The sequence below is a fragment of the Mercenaria mercenaria genome, chromosome 13, assembly GCF_021730395.1.
Source record: "Mercenaria mercenaria strain notata chromosome 13, MADL_Memer_1, whole genome shotgun sequence".
Lineage (NCBI taxonomy): Eukaryota > Metazoa > Mollusca > Bivalvia > Venerida > Veneridae > Mercenaria > Mercenaria mercenaria.
In genome coordinates, this window is record NC_069373.1 from 11044342 (window position 1) to 11066212 (window position 21871).

Below are 21871 nucleotides of genomic sequence, written 5' to 3' on the forward strand. Positions count from 1 at the left end.
TCCTATGGAGACAGCTCTTGTTCTGTATGGCATGCTTTTTGAAGAACCTCGTTAATTACATTTGACTTTAAAACTTCTTAGAATTCATTATCAGTCTCTTTTAAACAACAAAAAAAAAATATGTAATTTACATTTCTTCCTTCATGTTGAAGAAAATCTGTGTAATTTTCCATCGTTTAAGTAGATGCCCTTTTCCTGTCAGTAGTGTCACTAAGATACTGGACATCTAACTGTAAGCTTTTTCTAGTTTCCAGTGAAATATCAATATCTTTTTTTTATTTGTGCTGTTTCTGCAACCCTGGAATACTGACCAAAACGTGAACAGGCTAATAGCAAAGATTATAGACCTTTTGTATTATTACATTGTATATATTTTTATTAAATCCTACTTAAATAATAAAGCTGTAAATTCTTTACACTCTTGCTTTTTGTTAAACTTAATTTTAATCTTAAAGTTGATGGATCATGGGACAGTTGGACAACATGGACAAAGTGTTCTGTCACGTGTGAAAATGGGACGCAGACAAGAACGCGCACGTGTTCTAATCCACCGCCGCAATATGGTGGACTAGATTGTGTCGGAGACAGGAACGAAACTCAAGTTTGTACTGACAGACCATCATGTGTCAGTAAGTAAAAGTTATATTCTCTTATAGATGCAGTGCAATACACAAAGCTTGGTGCGTCTTATGTAAACAAATACATTATATACAACTGTAATTCAGATGGGAATTATAGATTTATATATTTCTTTTGCTGATAGATAAAATGATTAAAATTAGTATAAACCGTATGAAAATATTTGTGCTACTAAGAGAACTAAGCTTTTAATTATAAAATAGGGAAATACAATATATAAGAAGAATCTTCGGAAGCACAGATTGCAAACAAGCAAAATAATTGCAGACTGAATCGAGTCTGTTCATGAAAGTTAATGAAATGCGAATCACCCCAAATGCCCAACCCATCCACCCGCACTGGCTTAAGTAGGATAAGAGATTGCTTTTAGTATAGACACAGGTCACCGAATACCGCTTTATTAATAAGAAAGGTGATATTCGATATCCAGTCGTATCACAAGGATATTTTTAGATACAAATTTATGTTTTTGTAAAATAGATTTTTTTTGTTGTTTTGAACGTCGCACCGACACATGATAGGTAATATGGCGGGTTTCCAGCTTTTAATAGTGGAGGAAGACCCCAGGTGCCCCTCCGTGCATTATTTCATCACGAGTGGGCACCTGGGTAGAACCACCGACCTTCCGGAAGCCAGCTGGATGGCGTCCTCACATGAAGAATTCAACACCCCAGTGAGGCTCGAACCTACATCGATGAGGGGCAAGTGATCAAGTGATTTGAAGGCAGCGACCTTAACCACTCGGCCACGGAGGCCCCGTAAAATAGAAAAAGAAATAAGAAAATTCTTATAGGGATTTGTAAGTACCCATTTCTAATCAACAACAATTACACGAGCTGTTTGTAAAAGGACGGATGCCACCAAACCGGAAGTGACTATTCAGTGTTACAAGTGAAGTAGTCCAAAATGTAGTTCCATGCTATGAATGAAATCTGATATAATGAGTGACAGGAGGAGGTGACAATTATATTTCTGGCTTAGTTTTATTGCTTATTTTATTGAGAAAAAACAATTTTCATTTTGAATTTCCTGAAATAAGTTTTATTCTTTGCGAAAAATGTCTACCTACGCGTAATTGCTAAACGGCTGTTTTCATGGGGGCATTTTTAGAGGGTGATGTTTCTCAGAAAAGATTATTTTTCTTATATACAACATAACATGTCAATATGTTTCTATTTTTGATAAGAAGACATGTCATATTAAATTACCATATATGGTTTTCATATCATTGAAATGCTCTAAAGTGCTGAAAATGAGGTCTGAATATTTTATTGTTAATATGAAATAAATAAGGAATTGAACTGGTAGAATGTAACCTGTAAAACACGTATGTCGTACATATGGCCCCGCAAAGTCGATAATACGAGTATATTAAGTATGCTGTCACCTTTGACTTTGACTTTTAGAGGCCATTCGTAAAAGTAAGTTCCCTTTTAGACAAATACTTACAAATGTATTTAGACTATAGAAAATTCAATGAAGGTCTAATATTAGATTACTAATGCAAAAAGTTTTCTTTGTTTTAAGATTTGTGTTCAGTTTCTTATTTTCCTATTCATAAAGTTTTGAACTGGCAATCTGATTCATAACTAATTTATTTAGATATAAATTATGAACATAGATTACTAGTGGCAAAATTACCCTAAAGAATCTATAACTTCACCAAAAATGCATTTAATCCCGAAAATGCAATGGATATTCGAATAGAAAAAAAATGGAAACTCCACAAGTCGCTCAACACGACAAAAACGAAAATGTTGCATGCTCGGTTTGATTGAGCATGTTCATGGACGGTAGTGGAAATGAATACTAAGAATCCTTACAAACTGTAAGTGTGATTGAAATTCTACCTGTGGTCCCAGAGGAGTAGTGTAGTACTTTTATTCGATATACAGTCGGACAGACACATAGACTGGCTGATGGACAAGATAAAAGCAACATATCTCTTTACATAAGGGGAGACTATGTGTTATATTTTACTGATATACTGAATGGACTCAATGACTTCCAAAATACCAGACAATATAACTAAACTAAGAGTACGAGGAGACTTTTCACGGCTGCCACACGGCACTTAAAGACTGCTGTTGTGCAGTTTGATACAATCTATACGCATTCCTGCAAACTAATAACAGATTCAGTCTGTTTGAGTTTGTTTGTCAGATGTTATGAAATGTGCAACATCCCTCACACCCAATATAAAAGTCAAAAGCATATTTATGCTTATACATAAAATGCACTCCATGATTCTAAAGGACCAGAAACTTTGACAGCACCGATTACAAGTAAAGGGAAACATTTTTGAAATTATTTTCGAAAGCGTGCACAATTGATCTTATTTCAAATTGACCAAAAGTATCCTCAGATGTTAAACAAGAGGTTTCTTTCTGATACGACATGCCTATTCTGGAGCAATTTCTGTCCTCTTTGTAATAAGAACTGGTTAAAGAAATGAAGAATTATATAAAAAGAAAGCAAATTTCAACGGTGAAAAACAGACTGTTGGGATACCACACCATAAATAATTTGTTCAAATACATGGACTTGCCTTATGTCTTTAGACGAATGCGCTGCGCTGTGGATTAGTTCGAGAAAGCGGCCGCACTATTAAAATTGATGTCAAGTTACGTTTTGCCTTGTTTATCGCATAGTTTTAAAATCATTATTTTTTTATTCTAACATAAAATTGCTGTTCTTGTCACTTTTCGGGAGTGTTGTAACTGAATAGAAAACGTATGTTAACAGAGATTCTCGCGCTCAGGTGCTGTTAAAAAAACCTTTTTATAATTATTATTACTATACCAGATTTACATAGCGCTCTTTTCATGATAAACACGTTCAAAGGCGCTTTACATATAGCAACTGCAGCCACACAGGACGCGAAATCATCCTCTACTAGTAGAGACACAGAGCGATCTGACCAGAGGGACAGAGTGAGATAAAGCCCCAAGAACAGACAGATAGAACTTCCGGCTAACTTAGCCAAGCTCTTTTCGAATAGACAGTCTGGTTCTTTAACGTGCCCGGTGTATAGCACCGATACACGCGAAGCCGTCTTTCCTGGGAAGAACCAGTACAGGCCTCTAGTTAGGTGGGAGACACTCAAGAGCATCTCAGAAATTTTCAGTGCCTGGACCGGGATTCGAACCCCGGACCTCTGGATTGACAGTCAAGCGTGTTACCACTAGACCACCGGCCCACCTATATTATGGCACCATAACGGATAATTCAAAAAGAAAATTACGTCAACGTGAAATTCAATAACGTTGAAGGACAATATATTCATTTATTACTTTTTACGCGTTTTATGCTAGAATAGCGTTAGCGCATGTTCATTTCGTGTTATAACATTTTCAGATTCCCTCGAGATTCTGCAGATGTTATAATATGTAAAAACAAGCGTTATCCCTGCATCATTATGATATTGATAAAAATAAGAAACAAACGTTATATTGGATGATTTAGTGGAGAAAGAAAGCATTACAATTTTGCAAAGCATCACATAAAAAGTGACTTATGTGCACTTTTAATTGTGTTACATGGCAAGTGCTTTCTGCGTCAAGATAAAATGCAATCACTTAGACTCAGAAGAACGTTAAAGTACTGCGCTAAGGCACATAAATCCATCGTACATGAAGCATTAATCGGATAGTATTGTCAACATTAATACTCAGTCACCATTTACTAGCATTCGTGATACTATAACAAAATACGTTCATAGGAAAACAATATACAGAACCTCAAAATTGAGCACTTTATTAGCCCTATACCAGTTAGTAAAATCTGTAAGATGAGGTACAACAAAGATGTTTTAAAGAATGAGCATCGCGACTGGTCAAACAATTTTCATTCAATCATGACGTGATGAATGAAACGGCTATATATGATTCAACCTGAAACGAGCAAATATGAACAAAATTAACTACACCGGCAATAAATGGAAAGAAACGGAAAAGCTCGATCGTGCATGACGGACGGTGGTACAACTATGTTTATATAGTTTTGGTAGGCTGGTGTAAAGTTGATATCACACAATGCCCAAGGTCTCATGTCTAGTGAGAAGCTGACGTGTCAAAAGGGCTATGGTCAATCGTCTAGTTAAAAGATACTAATACAAGAGAGACTAATGCAAATTTGATATTTCACGACACCGTATGTTAAACGTCTAGTATAAAGTTACTATTACATGCCAGCATAGGTCAAACGTCTATTGTTAGGCATATCATTTGCATTTATAACTACTCACAGTACACCGAGCCAGAAGGAAATTATTTTTGTAACAAACAGTTTTCTGCATTCTCACATCACATGACGAAGATTAATATAGAGTATATTTTATACCTTTCTGTGCATTAAACATGCAGTCCACGTAAGTAGATATTCTAATAACCAATAGAAAGCAGAATCTAATACCCATTAGACAGCAAAAGGATTTGTATGATTTACCTACGATTTATGTTTAAGCATTAAGTCTTGTTGATGACCATGTCCTTTTGCAGGGAAGAAAAATAAAACGATTTCATTTTCATCAATTATGTCAAACAAAAACAAAGATGCATTTGGAATAGCCTTCCTTGAAGAACATGGCCTTCCAAAATCAAAATCCTATTACGTGGTAGGTGTATGTATGGGCGATTTTACATTTACAAAAAATATCTAGACAAAAACAACAATCACGTAACAAGATCAAACAAGCAAATAAAAGAAAAGTGTGGTACCGCCCTGGAACGCTTTGTGGCAAAACACCACGATATAGTTTAGACAGAGGCGCACCAAATCCAGTATTTAGCCGTAGCAAATGTCTGCATTGTGTATATCTATGCAATGAGTAGATTAAGGAGTTGTACAATATACTCGAAAACGCAAATTAATTGCATTTGTTTGGAAGTCTCCTGCCTTTCTTGCCTTTTATTTGAAGTTTTTTTTCAATGTAATAGGGAGTTGACTAATACAATATTCTGCCAGCTCCGTACATTACAGAGTGTTTGCTTACTAAGCGTGAAATGTAATGACGAAAAGTGGTGTGTTTCTTAAAGTACATTCAAATTACAGTTTATAAATTATCTCTAGTTGATGGCAGCTGGTCTGACTGGAGTGCCTGGTTTGGTTGTTCAGTAACATGTGGACAAGGAACAGACAAACGTTACAGAGCCTGTAACAACCCACTTCCTCAAAACGGGGGTAGATATTGTCAGGGGCCATTCAGCGAATCGACGAATTGTACCTTGGTATCATGTCCTGGTAAAGTCTCTATTGTTTACCTGTACAAATTTTATAATGTTAGGGCAAAAAGTTTTTAAAAAAAAAACAATGTTCATGAATATGTGCATAGCTTTGCACATAAGCTCTCTCTTTTAGACATCTAATTTGTGTTATATCGGTAATTGCCGCTGTTATATGTTGTAAACAACTATGTTTTGTTCAGAAGGGTTGACCTTGGTCTTGACCAGTAAGTAATCATGCATGCGGACAAATGTATATCTCCAAAGCCTCTACCAAGATCGAAATGTATGAGTGCGTGGTATATTCTTTGCAAAAACATTGGTTTATATTCGGGTCTTAACTCCTACTGACTTGATTTAGATCGATCAAAATATCAATTTTCTTCTAATCTAAGTTGTCAGGATGCATAATTCTAAATGAAACAAAGTTGGTAAATAACTAATATGTCAGTCACACTACACCGTATAGCGTTAATGGACGCCAAACGTATAAAGAAAGTATAAAAAATTGCGACAGAAAGTTATCCGGTGACGAAAGGCATCCCACGCTGCTGCTCGATGCTCTTGCGATCGGTGTATAGGGCGCATAAAACGCACAATGACCGCAAGATTAACGCATATATACAGGACGAACAACGTTCAATTAACGGATATGACCGAACTAGTAACGGACTTGTACCGTGTAAAACGAAAGCGCAACGCATGAGAAACTGACAAAACGTTCTTGTCAGTAATTGTCCGTGGAACATACTTTACATCCGTTGCATGTCCGGTAGTAGTCCGGCCGTGTATCAGGTCCACCGGATAAGAACGAATGCGAACCGGACAAGAACGGATGCGAACCAGTCAAGTTCAGAATAGGGAACGCAGGAGTAACGAACGAAACGCATATCAGCGCATTGCTACCGTTCATCTAACGAACAACTTTGTCCGGTGGTGTACGTTCTAAATTTTGAACATGCTCAAAACCTTCCACCGGATTGAACGAACTTCGCCGGACAAGGAGCGCAGGCGCCGCATGAGAAACGGAAAAGAAACGCATGCGAACGGACACAAACGGATTGAAAATTTTGTTATACGCTGGACGTCCCCTAACGTTATACGGTGTAGTGTGACTGAGACTTAAGAAGTGTTTTTACTTGTGACCTGATATTGATCGTAAAGCAAAACAAAAATACAAAAATTGTTTAATTGTTTTTACTCAACTAACCACGACTAGCTCATGGTGACCTTTTAGGGTCGTTAGACATTCGCCGTCCGTCCGTTATTCGCCTGTCGTCTTCTTTGAAGAACACCTCACCCTAAATCACTTCGTAAGTTTCAACTAGTCGTAAACAGAATGTTCTTCTATGTGGTTTAATTCTCTCTTCAGAAACTGCCAGCCTGATTTTGACTTAGTATCACAAAACATTTCCTTTGGTGGTCGTCTACCAAAGTCTCCAAGTGTCAGGGCTTGTTTCTCCCGTATGGTTAACAATTTTCTCATCTAAAACCACTGGCTCGATGTCAAAAACAATTCACAGCAATGTTCCCTCTACTAAACTTCTTTAAACCATATCGATTGTTGAAATTGGCCACAGTCAGCTCAGCATCTCAACTCCCCTCTACCATCCACATCCTATATCTCCACCCACACTCACATTACCCCTCTCCCAGCCCACACTGCACCAACCCCCAAAGAAAAAACTATTCATCACTATTTCTTAATATTTGTCTTTCATCATCATCTTCCGCGCCCCCACTCATCAAACCACCACATTACACGTATGTATTTAGCTGAAACTTGAAAAGTGTTGTGAATTCGATTTCACTGTGACTCTCTCCCAAGACTGTTCAAACAGGCTGTGAAACTCGGATGACCCTTTGAACATGTTATTTCACGTTATACTGTCATTAACCAGGTTTTCAACGAAAACCTGAGTTATTAGATTGGGGTAGATGTCGGTCGGGCGGGCGGGCGGCGGCGGCGGCGGCGGCGGCGTCAAACTGGTGTTTCCGGTCAATAACTTTTGTTTCGGTAAAGATATTTGAATAAAGCTTGGTATGTATGTAGCTTATATCAAGACAAAGGCTGGGATTGATTTTGGGGTTTCTGGGGTCAAGGTCAAGGTCACTGTTACTTAAAATAAAAAAAGGGTTTCCAGTCAATAACTTAACTTAGGAATGAGCTATCATGATGAAACTTGGTGTATAGAAAACTTATATAAAGTTGTAGCTTGGGATTGATTTTGGGGTTTCTGGGATCAAGGTCAAGGTCATTGTTACTAAAAATAGGGTTAGGGTTAGGTTAGGGTTAGGGTTAGCATATCTTCTACATGCATGGAGGGATTTTGATGAAAGCTGGCACAATTGTTCACCATCATGAGACGGAGTGTCATGCACAAGAACCAGGTCCCTAGGTCTAAGGTCAAGGTCACACTTAGAGGTCAAAGGATACAAGAATGAAAACTTTGTCCGGAGCATATCTTCTTCATGCATAGAGGGATTTTGATGTAACTTGGCACAATTATACACCATCATGAGACGAAGTGTCTTGCGCAGTTCCCTTCTTTAGAATTACTTCCCTTTGTTGTTACTATAAATAGCTTATATTGTAACTTTTTCATTACTAGACGTAGGGAAAAATCGAGACCACTTTTCTGTAGTACAGCATGCATGTTACATCCAATTTTGAGGTGTATTTTGACCAATCTCTACCTGGTAAGGATTTCTGTGTGGACTTACAATTTTTTTTTTTTTTGTATTTTTTTTTTCTTTTAAGATTAACTTCCCTTAGTTGTTACTATAAATAACTTATATCGTAACTTTTTTATAATTGACCGTAGGAAAAACCAAGACCACTTTTCTGTGGTACAACATAGTTGTTACTTTCTAATTTTAGGTGTATTTTAAGGTATCTCTACCTGGTGAGGAGTTTTTTTGTGGACTTAGAAAAACAAAAGAATTACAATGATTACTAAACAACCACAAAATTAAAATTACATCTGCAAATACAGGTGCTAGAGTAAAGAAATTTGCTGTGACGGGCGTATATTGTGACATTCTGGCACTCTTGTTTATTCTTATGAAAAGTGTTGAAAACCTGGTTTCGTGGCATTGCCGCGTTTCTTGTTTTATTTTTCAGTTGATGGGAAATGGGCGGACTGGGGATCTTGGGGAAGTTGTTCAGTAAGTTGTTCGAATGGAACCTCTGTAAGAATCCGCACATGTTCCAATCCGTATGCAGAATATGGTGGAAAGCAATGTGATGGAAGCTCTACAGACGTACGCGACTGCCTCATGGGACTCTGTACTAGTGTGTGGTTTTTGTTTTTTGGTTTTTTGGGGTTTTTTGTTGGTTTTTTTTGGTGTGTGTGGGGGGGGGGGGGGGGGGGTTAAACGTCGCATCGACACAATTATAGGTCACACAGCGAATTTTGCACGGAGAGGCACCTGGGGTCTTCATCCATCGCCAAAGCTCGAAAGTCGCAATTTGACATATAATTGTGTCAGTGCAAAAGAAGTATTTCCGGAAACGTGTATGATATCTCATAAGCTTGTGAGAGATAATGGTTTGTCAACGGATATCGATATGGTTTTGTTAAGTTCATGCTTGCTAAATATAACTTATACACTCGTTCATTTTTCATTTCTCATTAATTTTACGCACTTGGGAAGGGCTGACTTCTAATTCTGTAATAACTTGTAGTCCAACCCATTTGATTTTGTTACCAATTATGTATATGTATATGTGATGTGTATTGTCATGTGTTCAGAAGCAATAAAATATGATTGAATCAAAAACCTCAAAAGACGCATTTCTGCTTGATTATAAATTAAATCTGCCAATTTCTAACGTTAAAATATGCTGCCAAAGTCTGAATAAAAATGAGACTACAGCGATGTGTAACTTATTAATTTGCAGCATTTTGATTATGTCTGGAGAGTTATCGAGCTTCATTAAAACATCTTAAGGGCCATGATCAACAAAACATCCTCCGGACCATGATCAATAAAATAAGGGCAAGATCACCTCTTAATGCCTTCTGATAAAGTACAATGTTCCTAATATATTTCTGTATTTTTCCCGGCACTCTTTTTGCAGAGTAATATGCATATTTACACCACAGTTTCTTTCGGGTGATCTAGTTAGGTTGTATGCTTTGTATAGGTAGGCAGCAGTACATTTTTCCCTTGAACAGTTCTTTCATTTTTTTTCAGCTGCTCAATAAGTGTAGCATATTTATCATGATATAATCGCTTTAACCTAATTTTACTCCTTGTTTTTTACAGTTGATGGCAGCTGGTCTGCCTGGAGTGCCTGGTTTGGTTGTTCAGTAACATGTGGAAAAGGAACAGACAAACGTTACAGGGCCTGTAACAACCCAGTTCCTAAAAACGGGGGCAGATATTGTCAGGGGTCATTTAGTGAATCGATGGATTGTGCCTTGGTTCAATGCCCGGGTAAAATTTGAAATCTTTTTGTGATACGGAAAAAACAGACGTCTCTCTCAACGTTAATAAAACGATAGAAATTTATCCAAAAATTATGTATATATGAATTCAGTATGTTACAATTTATCATGACACGTGGTACAATGAAGGGGAAATTGTCTCTCTTTTATGATAAGTAAACAGAACTTCCGTTTAATTGACTGAATGCTTAAAACAAGGTTTATGTCAGCAATTATATGGTGGTCAATCAGCTTTTCTGTTTTTCTTCTGGATTTAGGTACCTAATTATATTTCTCATCAAGAATCAGCTCTGAAGTTAAATTACTACAGACGTCTAGCCAACATAGAGATAAAGCTCTAGGTCGCAATAACTGCATTTATGTACATGATCTATCCCAAGAAACCTCAGAAATTGAGAAACAGAAATTGGGTAAAGTATATCATGGTTTCCTTTCTTTCCAGTTGATGGCAACTGGGCAGACTGGGGATCTTGGGGAAGTTGTAGCGTTACATGTTCCAATGGAACATCTGTAAGAATCCGAAGTTGTTCCAATCCGTATCCAAAATATGGTGGAAAACAATGTGTAGGTAACGCAACAGCTGTGCGCGACTGCTTCCCTAAAGTATGTACAAGTAAGTTAACTGATTTTGATTCTAAATATTTGAATTTCATCATTTGTCATGTGTCAGGACTTTAAAACACCAGTTTGTATGTCCTAGTCAGAACGGTTTATGTATTTATGTTTTAACTCAATACTTCAGCGGTACATTTCTATTGTATCGTTTATAATACAGTATACACATGATCATAATGTCTCCGCAGGAGTTCTTTGCAAAATATTATTTATCAAGAGAGTTACCGTTCCTGGAAAATAGCAAATAGTAAGTTAACTCAATCATTACATTTATTACACTTCTGGCATTCGCATGCATGCTTTTGATGTTACAGGGCATGGAGGACTTCGTAGGCATTTCTGACTCGAGCTATACCAAATTAACCTTCATTTTGTTTGGATAATTACTAAATGTCAGATCCTTTGTGTTTTAGCAATTATCAGATGGATATAATCTAATACATGACATTCCAACAGCTCTAATGATCTAAAAACAACATAAAACGATACTTTTCTGATGGCTTTATTAAAGTATTTTAAGTACAGATTTAATTTTAATGGAAAAGCCTCTTTTTGTTGTAAAGCAACTGTAATTTTAATCTAGTTTTATATTAACTTGAAAAGGTTTCAGTAAAGTAATAGTAACAGTGGAAACCTTCTTCATTATACACCAGTCATGTGCTTTAACGTATTAAGCGATAACTTTCAACAGAAAAATTATTCCAAAGTGTAAATGTTAAGAATGCAACCTCAGTCAAAAATCACAAATACTTACGTTATATACATCATCTGAAATAAATATCTCAGACTTACAAATGACCAATAATAAATTTTGTCAAGTGTGGTTATCTTGTATCGGCCGGTGGTTGTATTTTACTGATGATATACTTTTAAATTGAATTTGATAAAAAAAAGTAAGGAATTATGAAACACTTTATGACGGTATCAAATAAATAACGTAAGAGTACATTTGTACTTGCATTAACTAATATAAGTAATAGAGCAATAAACTATATTGCACAGAATGTCTTTGCTGAATATGAATCTAAATGCGTATTGAAATGGTACAATGTGTCAGTTTTATATGGTTATATTGTTTGGAAAACAAACACTGCAGTTGATGGAAATTGGGCAGTGTGGGGATCTTGGGGAAGTTGTTCAGTTACATGTTCAAATGGAACATCTGAGAGGATCCGGACTTGCGACAATCCAAAGCCACAGAACGGCGGCAAGAACTGCACAGGAGCCCCAACAGAAATTGTGAACTGTTTCGAGAAAGTGTGTCCAAGTGAGTCTCATTTTTATTTCAATCACGTTCGCTGTTAGTGTTTTAAAAACCATAGTTAATGACTTCCCCCAAATGACATCAAATACTCTTCCTAACTAGCATTTAACAACAGAGAAAATAATGTGGCACAAAAGAAAGCAATTCTTAATCATGTGGCATTGACTATCTCGCTAGTATTACAAAGATTTTTACTGGATCCAAAACATTGCATATAATGTAAATAAAAACATTTCCATGTGCAATACACACTGTAACATGCCTAAGGAAATCACTATAACAGAAATGATATGAATCTAATTTTCTGTTACGTTGCATATCGTATTCTTCAGGTAGCTAAATATGTTTCCCTCTGTTCAAGATGCAGCTTCTTTTAAACAAGCTAGTAGACTCAATGACCCGCTGAACGTCTGGTTCTTGTATTTATTTATTTAAGATCACGGTGCTTTCAACGATTCAGTTCATACTGCGATTTGAGACTTATTTTACGTAAATTACCATACAAATAATTTTCAGAGCTTCATAAAAAGGCCAAAATAAAGTTCTAAAAGTTATAGTCGAAATATCGTTAGATACAAAAGGTCTAAATATCTGTAAGCGTATAATGCCCAAGCGATGGGTTTTCTACTCTTCTGTTATTCACAGATTACACGATATATTAAAGCTTAACACTTTTAGTCTTCTATATTGTCCCCAAAAAAGAACTTACCTTTAATAATACTAAATATCAGACTACGTTTGATAAAAAAGTAATAATTTGAAAGCAAAGAAAGCTGCATATACTTTTAATATGTCGTTGGTGAGAACGCAGCATTTACTTGTAGTTTCTCGTTAATATCAGGAAGTGGTGAGAACGTTGCATTTACTCGTAATATCTCGTCTTATATCAAAGAGTGGTAACAACACTGCATATAATATGAATATCTTGTCAATATGAAAGAATTGTTATCTAGAACGTTGTATATACTTGTGAATATCTCGTCAATATGAAAGGGTGGTAAGAACGCTGCATATACGTGTAGCATCGCGTCAAATCAGAGAGTGGTGATAATGCATATACTTGTAATATCTAGCTATATATCAGACAGTGGTAACAACGCTACATATAATTGTAATATCTAGCTATATATCAGACAGTGGTAAGGACGCTGCATATACTAGTAATATCTCGTCATATATCAGACAGTGGTAATAACGCTACATATACTTGTAGCATCTAGTCATATATCAGACAGTGGTAAGAACGCAGCATATACTTGTAGCATGTAATCATATATGAGACAGTGGTGAGAACGCTGCATATACTTGTGATATCTCGTCATATATCAAGGGAATTAGCGAGAACGCTTAATATACTTGCAATATCTCGTCGCCCGTTATCAGGGATTGGTGAGAACACTGCATATGCTTGTAAAATCTGGTCATATATCAGAGTGTGGTGAGAACGCTGCATGTGCTTGTAATATCTCGTCATATATCAGACTGTAGTAAGAACGCTGCAGCTGTTAAGTCAAGATGTGTCCATTTATACTGCTGGGAAATGTCGACATTATTCAAACTTTATTTCTTAAATCCCGTCGTATGTTGTATTGCGATTGTATTATATGACGTTCCAGCTATTTGTATTTTAAATGAGACGTCTCGAAGTCGTTATCCCATGTCTCAGGCAATTCTCAGCATTTAGCTTTGATAACAGTCTTTATAATATTAAAGGTTTCGATTAATTACCTTGCTTTTAAAATACGCTGCATAACTCTAGAACTAAACATTCATTTATATTTTCATGAACACCATGTTGATATATCACTGATGGTAATTGCAGTTGATGGAAGCTGGGGCAGCTGGACACCGTGGAGTAGATGTATGGGAGACTGTAATAGTGGCAATAAACAACGGTACAGAAACTGTGACAACCCTATGCCAGACCACGGAGGACAAACATGTGCCGGGCCACCATTTGAGACGATGAATTGTTTACCTAAAAACTGTACAACTCCACGTCTTCCAGTTGTTCGTAAGTTGCGTATAAAATAGAAAAAGTGGAAACTCCACAGGTCGCTTAACACAACAAAAACGAAAATGTTGCAGGCTCGGTTTGATTGAGCCTGTTCATGGACGGTAGTGGAAATGCATGCTACCGTCCACGCACTTTAGCCCCGGGTTGAGCAGAACTCAACATTTACACATGCTACAAGTACAAAAATAATTTAGAGACATCCGCAGATGTGTTCATACGGCGGTGCACATGGAACCTTCAATGATACACTTGCATGTAATTCCACGAGAAAGCGGCATATGGTCCCCAGTTAAAATAATGGGTTTGCCCTAAACGAGAAAACAATGAGCAGAACTAAACAAACTGGAATTTAGAAAGGGGATCTGAGGTTATGGAGCCTGCATATCACAGGAACTGCCAAAAGACAAAATTAAAAAGCAGGCACCATATCCAAGGGGTGTTTATACGATACCCAAAGCTATGAAAGCTGGAGTATTGGAACCACCCAGGCCGAAATGTTCAAGCTGAGAAACTAAACAGTGCCAATAACACGACATAAAAGTCGTGCTGAACGATCTGAGACGATCGAAATATAACAGCCCTGATTGAACTCCAGCTTGTAAAACAAATCGAAGAAATGAAAGCTAGCGACTGTTTATTATTTTCCTAATTAAATTACCCTAAAATGAAAAGGTCGTAAGAGAAACAGTACTTTTGAGAATCCAGAAAAAGTCAGTATATTTTGTTTAAAACAGTACTTTTTGTGAAAACTAAAAAAAACTGTTTATTTTCTTTTGCACATTTCTCAGTGAAACTGTTCCTAGCAAAATAGCAAATTTTAACCTTTAGCCTGCTGATCATGGTCTGCACTGTTCGCCATTAACTCAATATCTTTTTGATAAGCACCGCTTGTAACAGTTAATGGTACTGTCCAAATTGAATGTTGGAGAAGTCCATTTAAAAACATTAGCAGGGTAAGGGTTAAAAACTTAGAAAGTGTACATACGCCGTTTACAGCCATTAATAATGAAAGGTTATATGTATCTGTTTTGTATTAAATGAAATGCAGATTCAATTTATAATGTTTTGTATTAAATGTAATGCAGACTCCATTTTATTTTTTAGATCAGGTAACAGCGTCATCCTGGTCAAGATGGTTCTACGACACTTGTACAACAACATGTGGCCCTGGGACTACAAATAGGCTCAGACATTGTAACACCGGACATGACGAAGATTGTCACGGGAATGCGTACGAAACTGTGACTTGCAATTTAGGACATTGTCCGGGTATTTGTCTTATTTGTTTTTCCTTTGTTGCCTAAAATCCGTTTTTATAAAAAGGAAATATTTATATACGACTGTTCTTGAATTCCTGATAAGCTAGTCTCCGGAAGTAACTGGCAACTTTAGGTCAGTCATCAATGTGAATATGCTTCGTCAAGGTTCGAACCTACAGCCACATTTGTTATCCGGGCTCTTATTAATGTTTTAATAAAAATAATTATTACAGCTTATAATATTATTACGACGCCTAGCTTAAGCAATTACATGTACATCTGGCAGTTCTATTTTATTTCATTTTCCAATGAATATATAATTATTTCCTGTGCATATGTTATTTAGTTCCTGCGCCACGGCGAACTTTTTTGTTTGTCACAAAAGTCACTTGGGGTCAGGACCATCCCACTCCCGCCAACTGTTATCCACTATATTAAGCATTATAACACGTACTGAGCGTATGTGACGATCATAAAACGGGTTTTGTTACAGTTTCAGCTTGTTTTAAAAATACACTTTTTACTATCAGTTCATCGCAGAAATTGACACTAGGAATCAATAGTCAATTTAGCTTTTGAATAAGCACCTAGCTATGAATCCCTGGTATCAATCGATGATTCAATAACCATAATGGCAAATGACACCTGTCCTGAAAACTGACGTTACAAGAAATCAATAACTAACATAAATCGATCAATTTTACTTGTATGGAACACTTCCCTGCGAATTGATCCCTGCTTTGTACTGCACCAAAATTGGACTTTTATCATAGGAAGTGATGATCCGGTATGATATTCGTAAGCGTATTAATTTTGGTATCCGGTTTATGACACGCACGGTACACAGCGGGGGTTCCAACGCAAGCAAGTGTTCCCAGTGTTAGTTTCACAGATGCCTATCTTTAATTTTAAAGGGCATTGATGGTTAGAAAAGTGCATTTTTAAAACATGTTGAAATTGTAACAAAACCCTTTCTATGATAGTACGTGTTATAGTCCTAAACCATACTGGCTTACAGTTGGCATGGGTGGCGGATGGTGGTAGGTCCTGATCCCCAAGTGTCTTTGGTTTGTTATGGCTTACTTCCAGTTTTTATCATGGAACATAGCTAGTGTTTGTAGTTAAATCTTATACATTGCTTTAAAACATATTTAGAACTTGAAGTATATAAATTTCGTACCAGATGAAAACTTACGGTCATTTTCAGTCAACTTACTTTTTCTTGAGAAAAAGTTAATTATACCAACAATTAACACAATATTACTTGTTTACTAAATTGTTTCAAAATAAGTTTTAATTGAAAGTGTCTGGAGCTTGGAGCGCTTGGCAGCCATGGAGTGTTTGCTCGAGAAGTTGCGGTGAAGGAAGTTGGCATAGAACTAGAAGCTGTGACAATCCCCCACCTCAATATGGCGGACCAGCTTGTACTGGAACAAACAATGAAACAGCTGTTTGTAAACTGACTGACTGTCCACGTAAGATAACAAAACTACTTACGAACCTCACTGACATCACATCACTCACTCACAAATCACTAATTTATTAAGAATATAAGTCGGTTGATATGTTTGCGAGTATATTACGATAACACTAAAACATTTAATAAAGGAATTATAAAGTTTTGCGTTTTAACCAATTTTATTCGCTTCCTTTGGAAAAAATGTAAATGCAGACGACCGCCGAGAATAATAAGTGTATTCATCACTGCTTTAACCTTGAAATGATATATTTCTTTTATTCATATAAGATGAAATAATAAATACTTTATACTGAAAACTTTGCTGGGATTATAGCTTTTTTAAAACATATTTGCGTTATCAATAACTGAAAGGACATTGCACAGTAGAATTTTTACGTCTAACATGAAATTTCCGGTTTAACATATTATGCAAGGATGGGTGGGTTCAGTTCATATTTGGTACACAGGTATGTTATCATAAGATACAGGTCATGGGTGAGTTGCGTTACAATTCACCAAATTTTGCCAGCCTTCTGACCCTTTTTGACTCCAAGTTTTGCACACAAAAAATGTGTCCGTCCGATAACTTTTGAAAGGATCAGTGGATGGAATCATTGTCGGTACTCAGGTTCCTATATGATCCTAAATACAGGCCAGGTTCTTTTTTCCGTTACAATCGACCAATTTTAGTGGAGTTATGGCTCATTTCTTTTCTTAAAATGTGCTTGTCTGTTCAATAATTGTTTAACGGTTAAATGGGTTGAATTCCTCTTAAGTATGCAGGTATGACATCCTAATATCCTTAAGGAGAGGACAACCGTAAGCTAATATAGCTTCTGTCCAATTCCTGATATGTTGTATTGTAAATATTTCATGATTTTTTTTAATAAAAATATGTTTACGATAACTTTAAATTCAATTTTCGTATACATGAATGTGATTGTGAAATTCAGGCGAAGTTTTATTTCGGTTACAATCCACCATTTTTTGGCGGAGTTATGACCCCTATTCGACTTGGTTGTCCGTTCAATAAATCTAGAACGGATTACTGGATTGAATTTATTTTGAATACACATGTTTATGATCGTAAAATACCGTCCAAGTTATAATCCACACTTTCTGCAGACTTACTGCACCCTCTAACTTAAAAATCTGCAAAATACGTATGTCTATTCGATAACTTTTGAAGAAATCAATTTAGTGCACATGTATGTATATGATTATAGAACACAGGCCAAAATCAATTTTTGTTACAATCCAACACTTTTTGGAGGAGTTATGGCCCCTTTACTCCTTAAAATTTTTTTTTTCTGTTCAATAATTTTTACAGAAATGAATACATTGAATTCATGATACCCCTGTAAACCTTTCACAAAGACATGTTATCATAAAAATTAACATGTCTTTGTTTCGTACAAGAAGGTGGTGTTACTTGGGTATTATATAATCTGCCAAAAGACCGACAGTAATATTTTGTTTCAGACTGGTTGCCAAATCGTGCAGTGTTACGTGCGGCAAAGGGTTTATTCAGATGAGGAGGAAATGCAGCACAGGAAAACTGTCGGACTGTTTTGGCAGTGAATTTACTGAAATTCCTTGCATCCTCAACGAATGTATATAGAGCAATGAAATACCATTGTTTAATAAAATGATAACGTTGATGCCTTAACAAACAATTATATCCTTTCTAAAATGTGAAGAGACTATTTACTGTTTGTGCATTAATACAAAAGTTAAAGCATTTGGTTACCTGAAGTATTGATATAAGATTTATGTTAAGGTTTAGCAGTATATCACAAAACAACAGAAACTTTTAGTAAACGAACAGCATCTTGACAAACAACATATCTGTCCAATACATGTTTTATTGTTCTGTCCCATAGAGTTGGATACTTTAATATTCTAAAGGAGTTGCCCCCCTTTAAAAAAAGAATGCCATTTGTAAAGAAATAAATGTAAACAATTGTCAAAAACGATGTTTTACCTAGTTATGTTAAGTTTAAACACTAGTACGTTGTTGCAAATGCATCAAAACGAAGGCATGCGACAGCTTTTTAAAGATGGTGAGTTTTTAAAGGAGCTGAACTGTCCAGAAGTGTGGCCCTTTCATGCAGTCATTTTCCGGAATTCAATACATATGAGTAAATTGACAATGGCTTTGTAGTAATATAAATGTTTTATATGCTGTTAAATTTTCATGTAAAACAATGCTTTCTTTCTATGATTTGATGATGTTCGAACTTTTTACTCCAAAACATGGACCTAACTCTTAAATAATATAAGTTATGAGATTGGTATTGAGAAATATTCACGTAAGTACTAAATAAGACTTTCTTGAAAGCAAGATAACCACACACGGATGTCCATTCGGATTTTTATTGTAAATGAGTCGTTATTATACAAAATATATTACGGGGACGCATATTGCTACATTCACAGTTCATACAGAAATGAGGAAGGGTTGCATATTCAAGAAATCGATGGTGGGAAGATAAAAAACATATTCCTAAAGTGATATAATACTGATGGACACCTGTAATTTTCAGTACTTTGTGGATAAGGATGTGGTACTATGAATGTAATAGTAAAACAGAGGTCTTTGTGAAAGTACATTCAACACAAAATATTAAGCTTTTGTATAAGGAAAAAACATGTTTTTTACAATACCAGTGTTAGAAATAATGCTGAAGGGGTGAAATTTTAACACACCAGGTTTGCTTAAACATGTAAAATATAACGCCACATCATTTCAGCTCGGGATGGACGCCATATTTCTCATTGATAAAAATGATAAAAAATGTAAGCAAAAAGATCAGAGTGGTATTAGCATTGCAAGGGCATAACATGACATTCTACACAATGAATACCTTAGAACAGATATCTAAGATGCTACACAGGTCAGGTGGGTTAAATGCATAACGTCGATCACTTGAAATTGATCTTGAAAAGATAGTTAATTTTAGTTTATTTACATGGTTTTTAATTTTCCCACGACTTCTCGGCGATTCACTGCAAAAAGTATTACTGCGCCGGACGAAAGGAAACTCTAATAAACAACGGGAGACAACTTAGGTGTCAGCACGTGTATGATTTTAAAAAAAAAAACATGTCGATGATTATAATTTCTTATCAAATAACGAATTCTATTCAGAGATTCGTCTTTAATATCAGAAAATTATTAATTTCTATGGACATTTATCAAAAAATATTACTTACAGTGGACTACTTTGCGCATCAAACTGGTTTCCGCTTCAGTTGTGAGGCACTTCCGTTATACTTTTTGACAACAATAACAAAACACAAAATGAATCAATAAAGTCACTTATAAACCAACTGCTACAACATTATACTTGTTCATTACGTTATGAGATAAAGTTTTTCTTGAACTGCATAATCCATTAAGTACGTTTAGACGATATTGCATTTACAACTTATCTGACCCCGTTTTTTTTCTCGTGCAACTCATGCAAACAGAGTTATGAAAAGTATGGTGGAGAATTCAAGGGCAAATTATAAATGATATTAAAGTGAGGATAACTGTATATTCGTCCAGTTTAGATCATTGACATTCCTGTTGTGTATTAGTAAGTTTTGTGAACAAGATTAGAATGTTACTTTCGCACATATACACATTGATTGGACCTCTCAACCAAATTTCATACCTTATTTGAGGGATTTTTAAGACAATACGTTTTCAAAAGTTTGTTCAGTGTGTTTTGATATATAAGTGCATTGTAGTTCATGAATAACAAGTTGAAAATTAATAATGGAAACATTTCTAGGCCCTTATTATAAGCCACTCGACTTCTGTAACGATAAATGTTTAATGTATTAAGGGGAATATACTCTTTTAGTTTTGGAATGTGGCATTCCTTGACCACCATATCTTTTCTTATGAACTACTTTGTAAACAAACTAAATAATGTGTTTTAGCTTATATATGCCAAGTGAAAAGCAAGACAGTGAACTTATTTTACTTTTTTTCTTTAAATTAGAATCTGTAGGAGATTGATAAATGTTTGGACAAGGTAAAGCACTATTATTTCGCACAAAAAATATTAATTGTTGACTTTGAATGTACACAATGAGTCTTATGTAATTCAACAATAACTTTCTTGTTTCAGTTTTTCTCATTTTTATTTAAGTGAGCAATCCTTTGTGTACTTATAACAGTTGAAACAGTATCCATTTCATGTACCAAAACTTTGTACTTTTTTGCAGGTAAATTTTATCATACCCCACCCACTTTTTTCTAATTTTAAAGTATGCGTCCCCTTAAAAAAACAACATTTTTTGTCATTGGGGATCTCCTTTTCTACAAAAGCATTTGGTCGTAACAGTTTCATTACATAATAAAAGTTGTAGAGGGCAGGGGAGCAATTGTCTACCGTTTCAAATGAGGGATAGGCTATTGTATTGACTGATGACCGTTATTTAAAACTTGTCATTCTTTTCTTGGCCTTCAACTGAATCTTACTTACTAATACACTTATGTAAATGGACATACTTATGCTGTTATGCTCCACCCGCACACCCACCCCCCTCCCCCACCTTCTTCGAAGAGGCGAGGGCAAGGTCACACGGCCCTGTACTTTGAAAACGGTTCCTGCTCAATAACGTGAGTACCTTGACCAAGAACCTTCAAACTTGATAGCATAATTGTACTAATGTTTTTGGGATCAGTAAGTCAAAGGTCAATGTCACAGAGGCATGAACCTTGAAAACTGATTCAGCTCAATAACTTTAGAACCACTTGAGCCAGGACCTTCAAACTTGATAGCAAGATTTGGCGTATGAAGTAAATGCCCCCTAATGTTTTATGGGTTAGTAGGTCAAGGTCGTAGTGATGGGACAGTCCATCATTAGGACATACAGATTTTACAAACAGCTCATGTTCTATATGTGTTGACTAAGGTTTGCTATTATTCCTGGCTCTAGGTGA

At 36.0% G+C, this 21871-nt stretch overlaps 1 protein-coding gene across 1 annotated transcript in view; it reads left to right on the forward strand.

The window, feature by feature from the left end:
• LOC123530521 (SCO-spondin-like) overlaps window positions 1–21871 on the forward strand; it is a 149274-nt gene that overhangs the window by 57397 nt on the left and 70006 nt on the right. Inside the window, exons 15-23 of the mRNA XM_053520726.1 lie at window positions 456–629; window positions 5710–5880; window positions 8986–9156; window positions 10134–10304; window positions 10758–10928; window positions 12027–12197; window positions 14017–14208; window positions 15316–15480; window positions 16775–16945. Coding sequence (XP_053376701.1) covers window positions 456–629; window positions 5710–5880; window positions 8986–9156; window positions 10134–10304; window positions 10758–10928; window positions 12027–12197; window positions 14017–14208; window positions 15316–15480; window positions 16775–16945 — 1557 coding nt within the window. The remainder of the gene's footprint in view (window positions 1–455; window positions 630–5709; window positions 5881–8985; window positions 9157–10133; window positions 10305–10757; window positions 10929–12026; window positions 12198–14016; window positions 14209–15315; window positions 15481–16774; window positions 16946–21871) is intronic.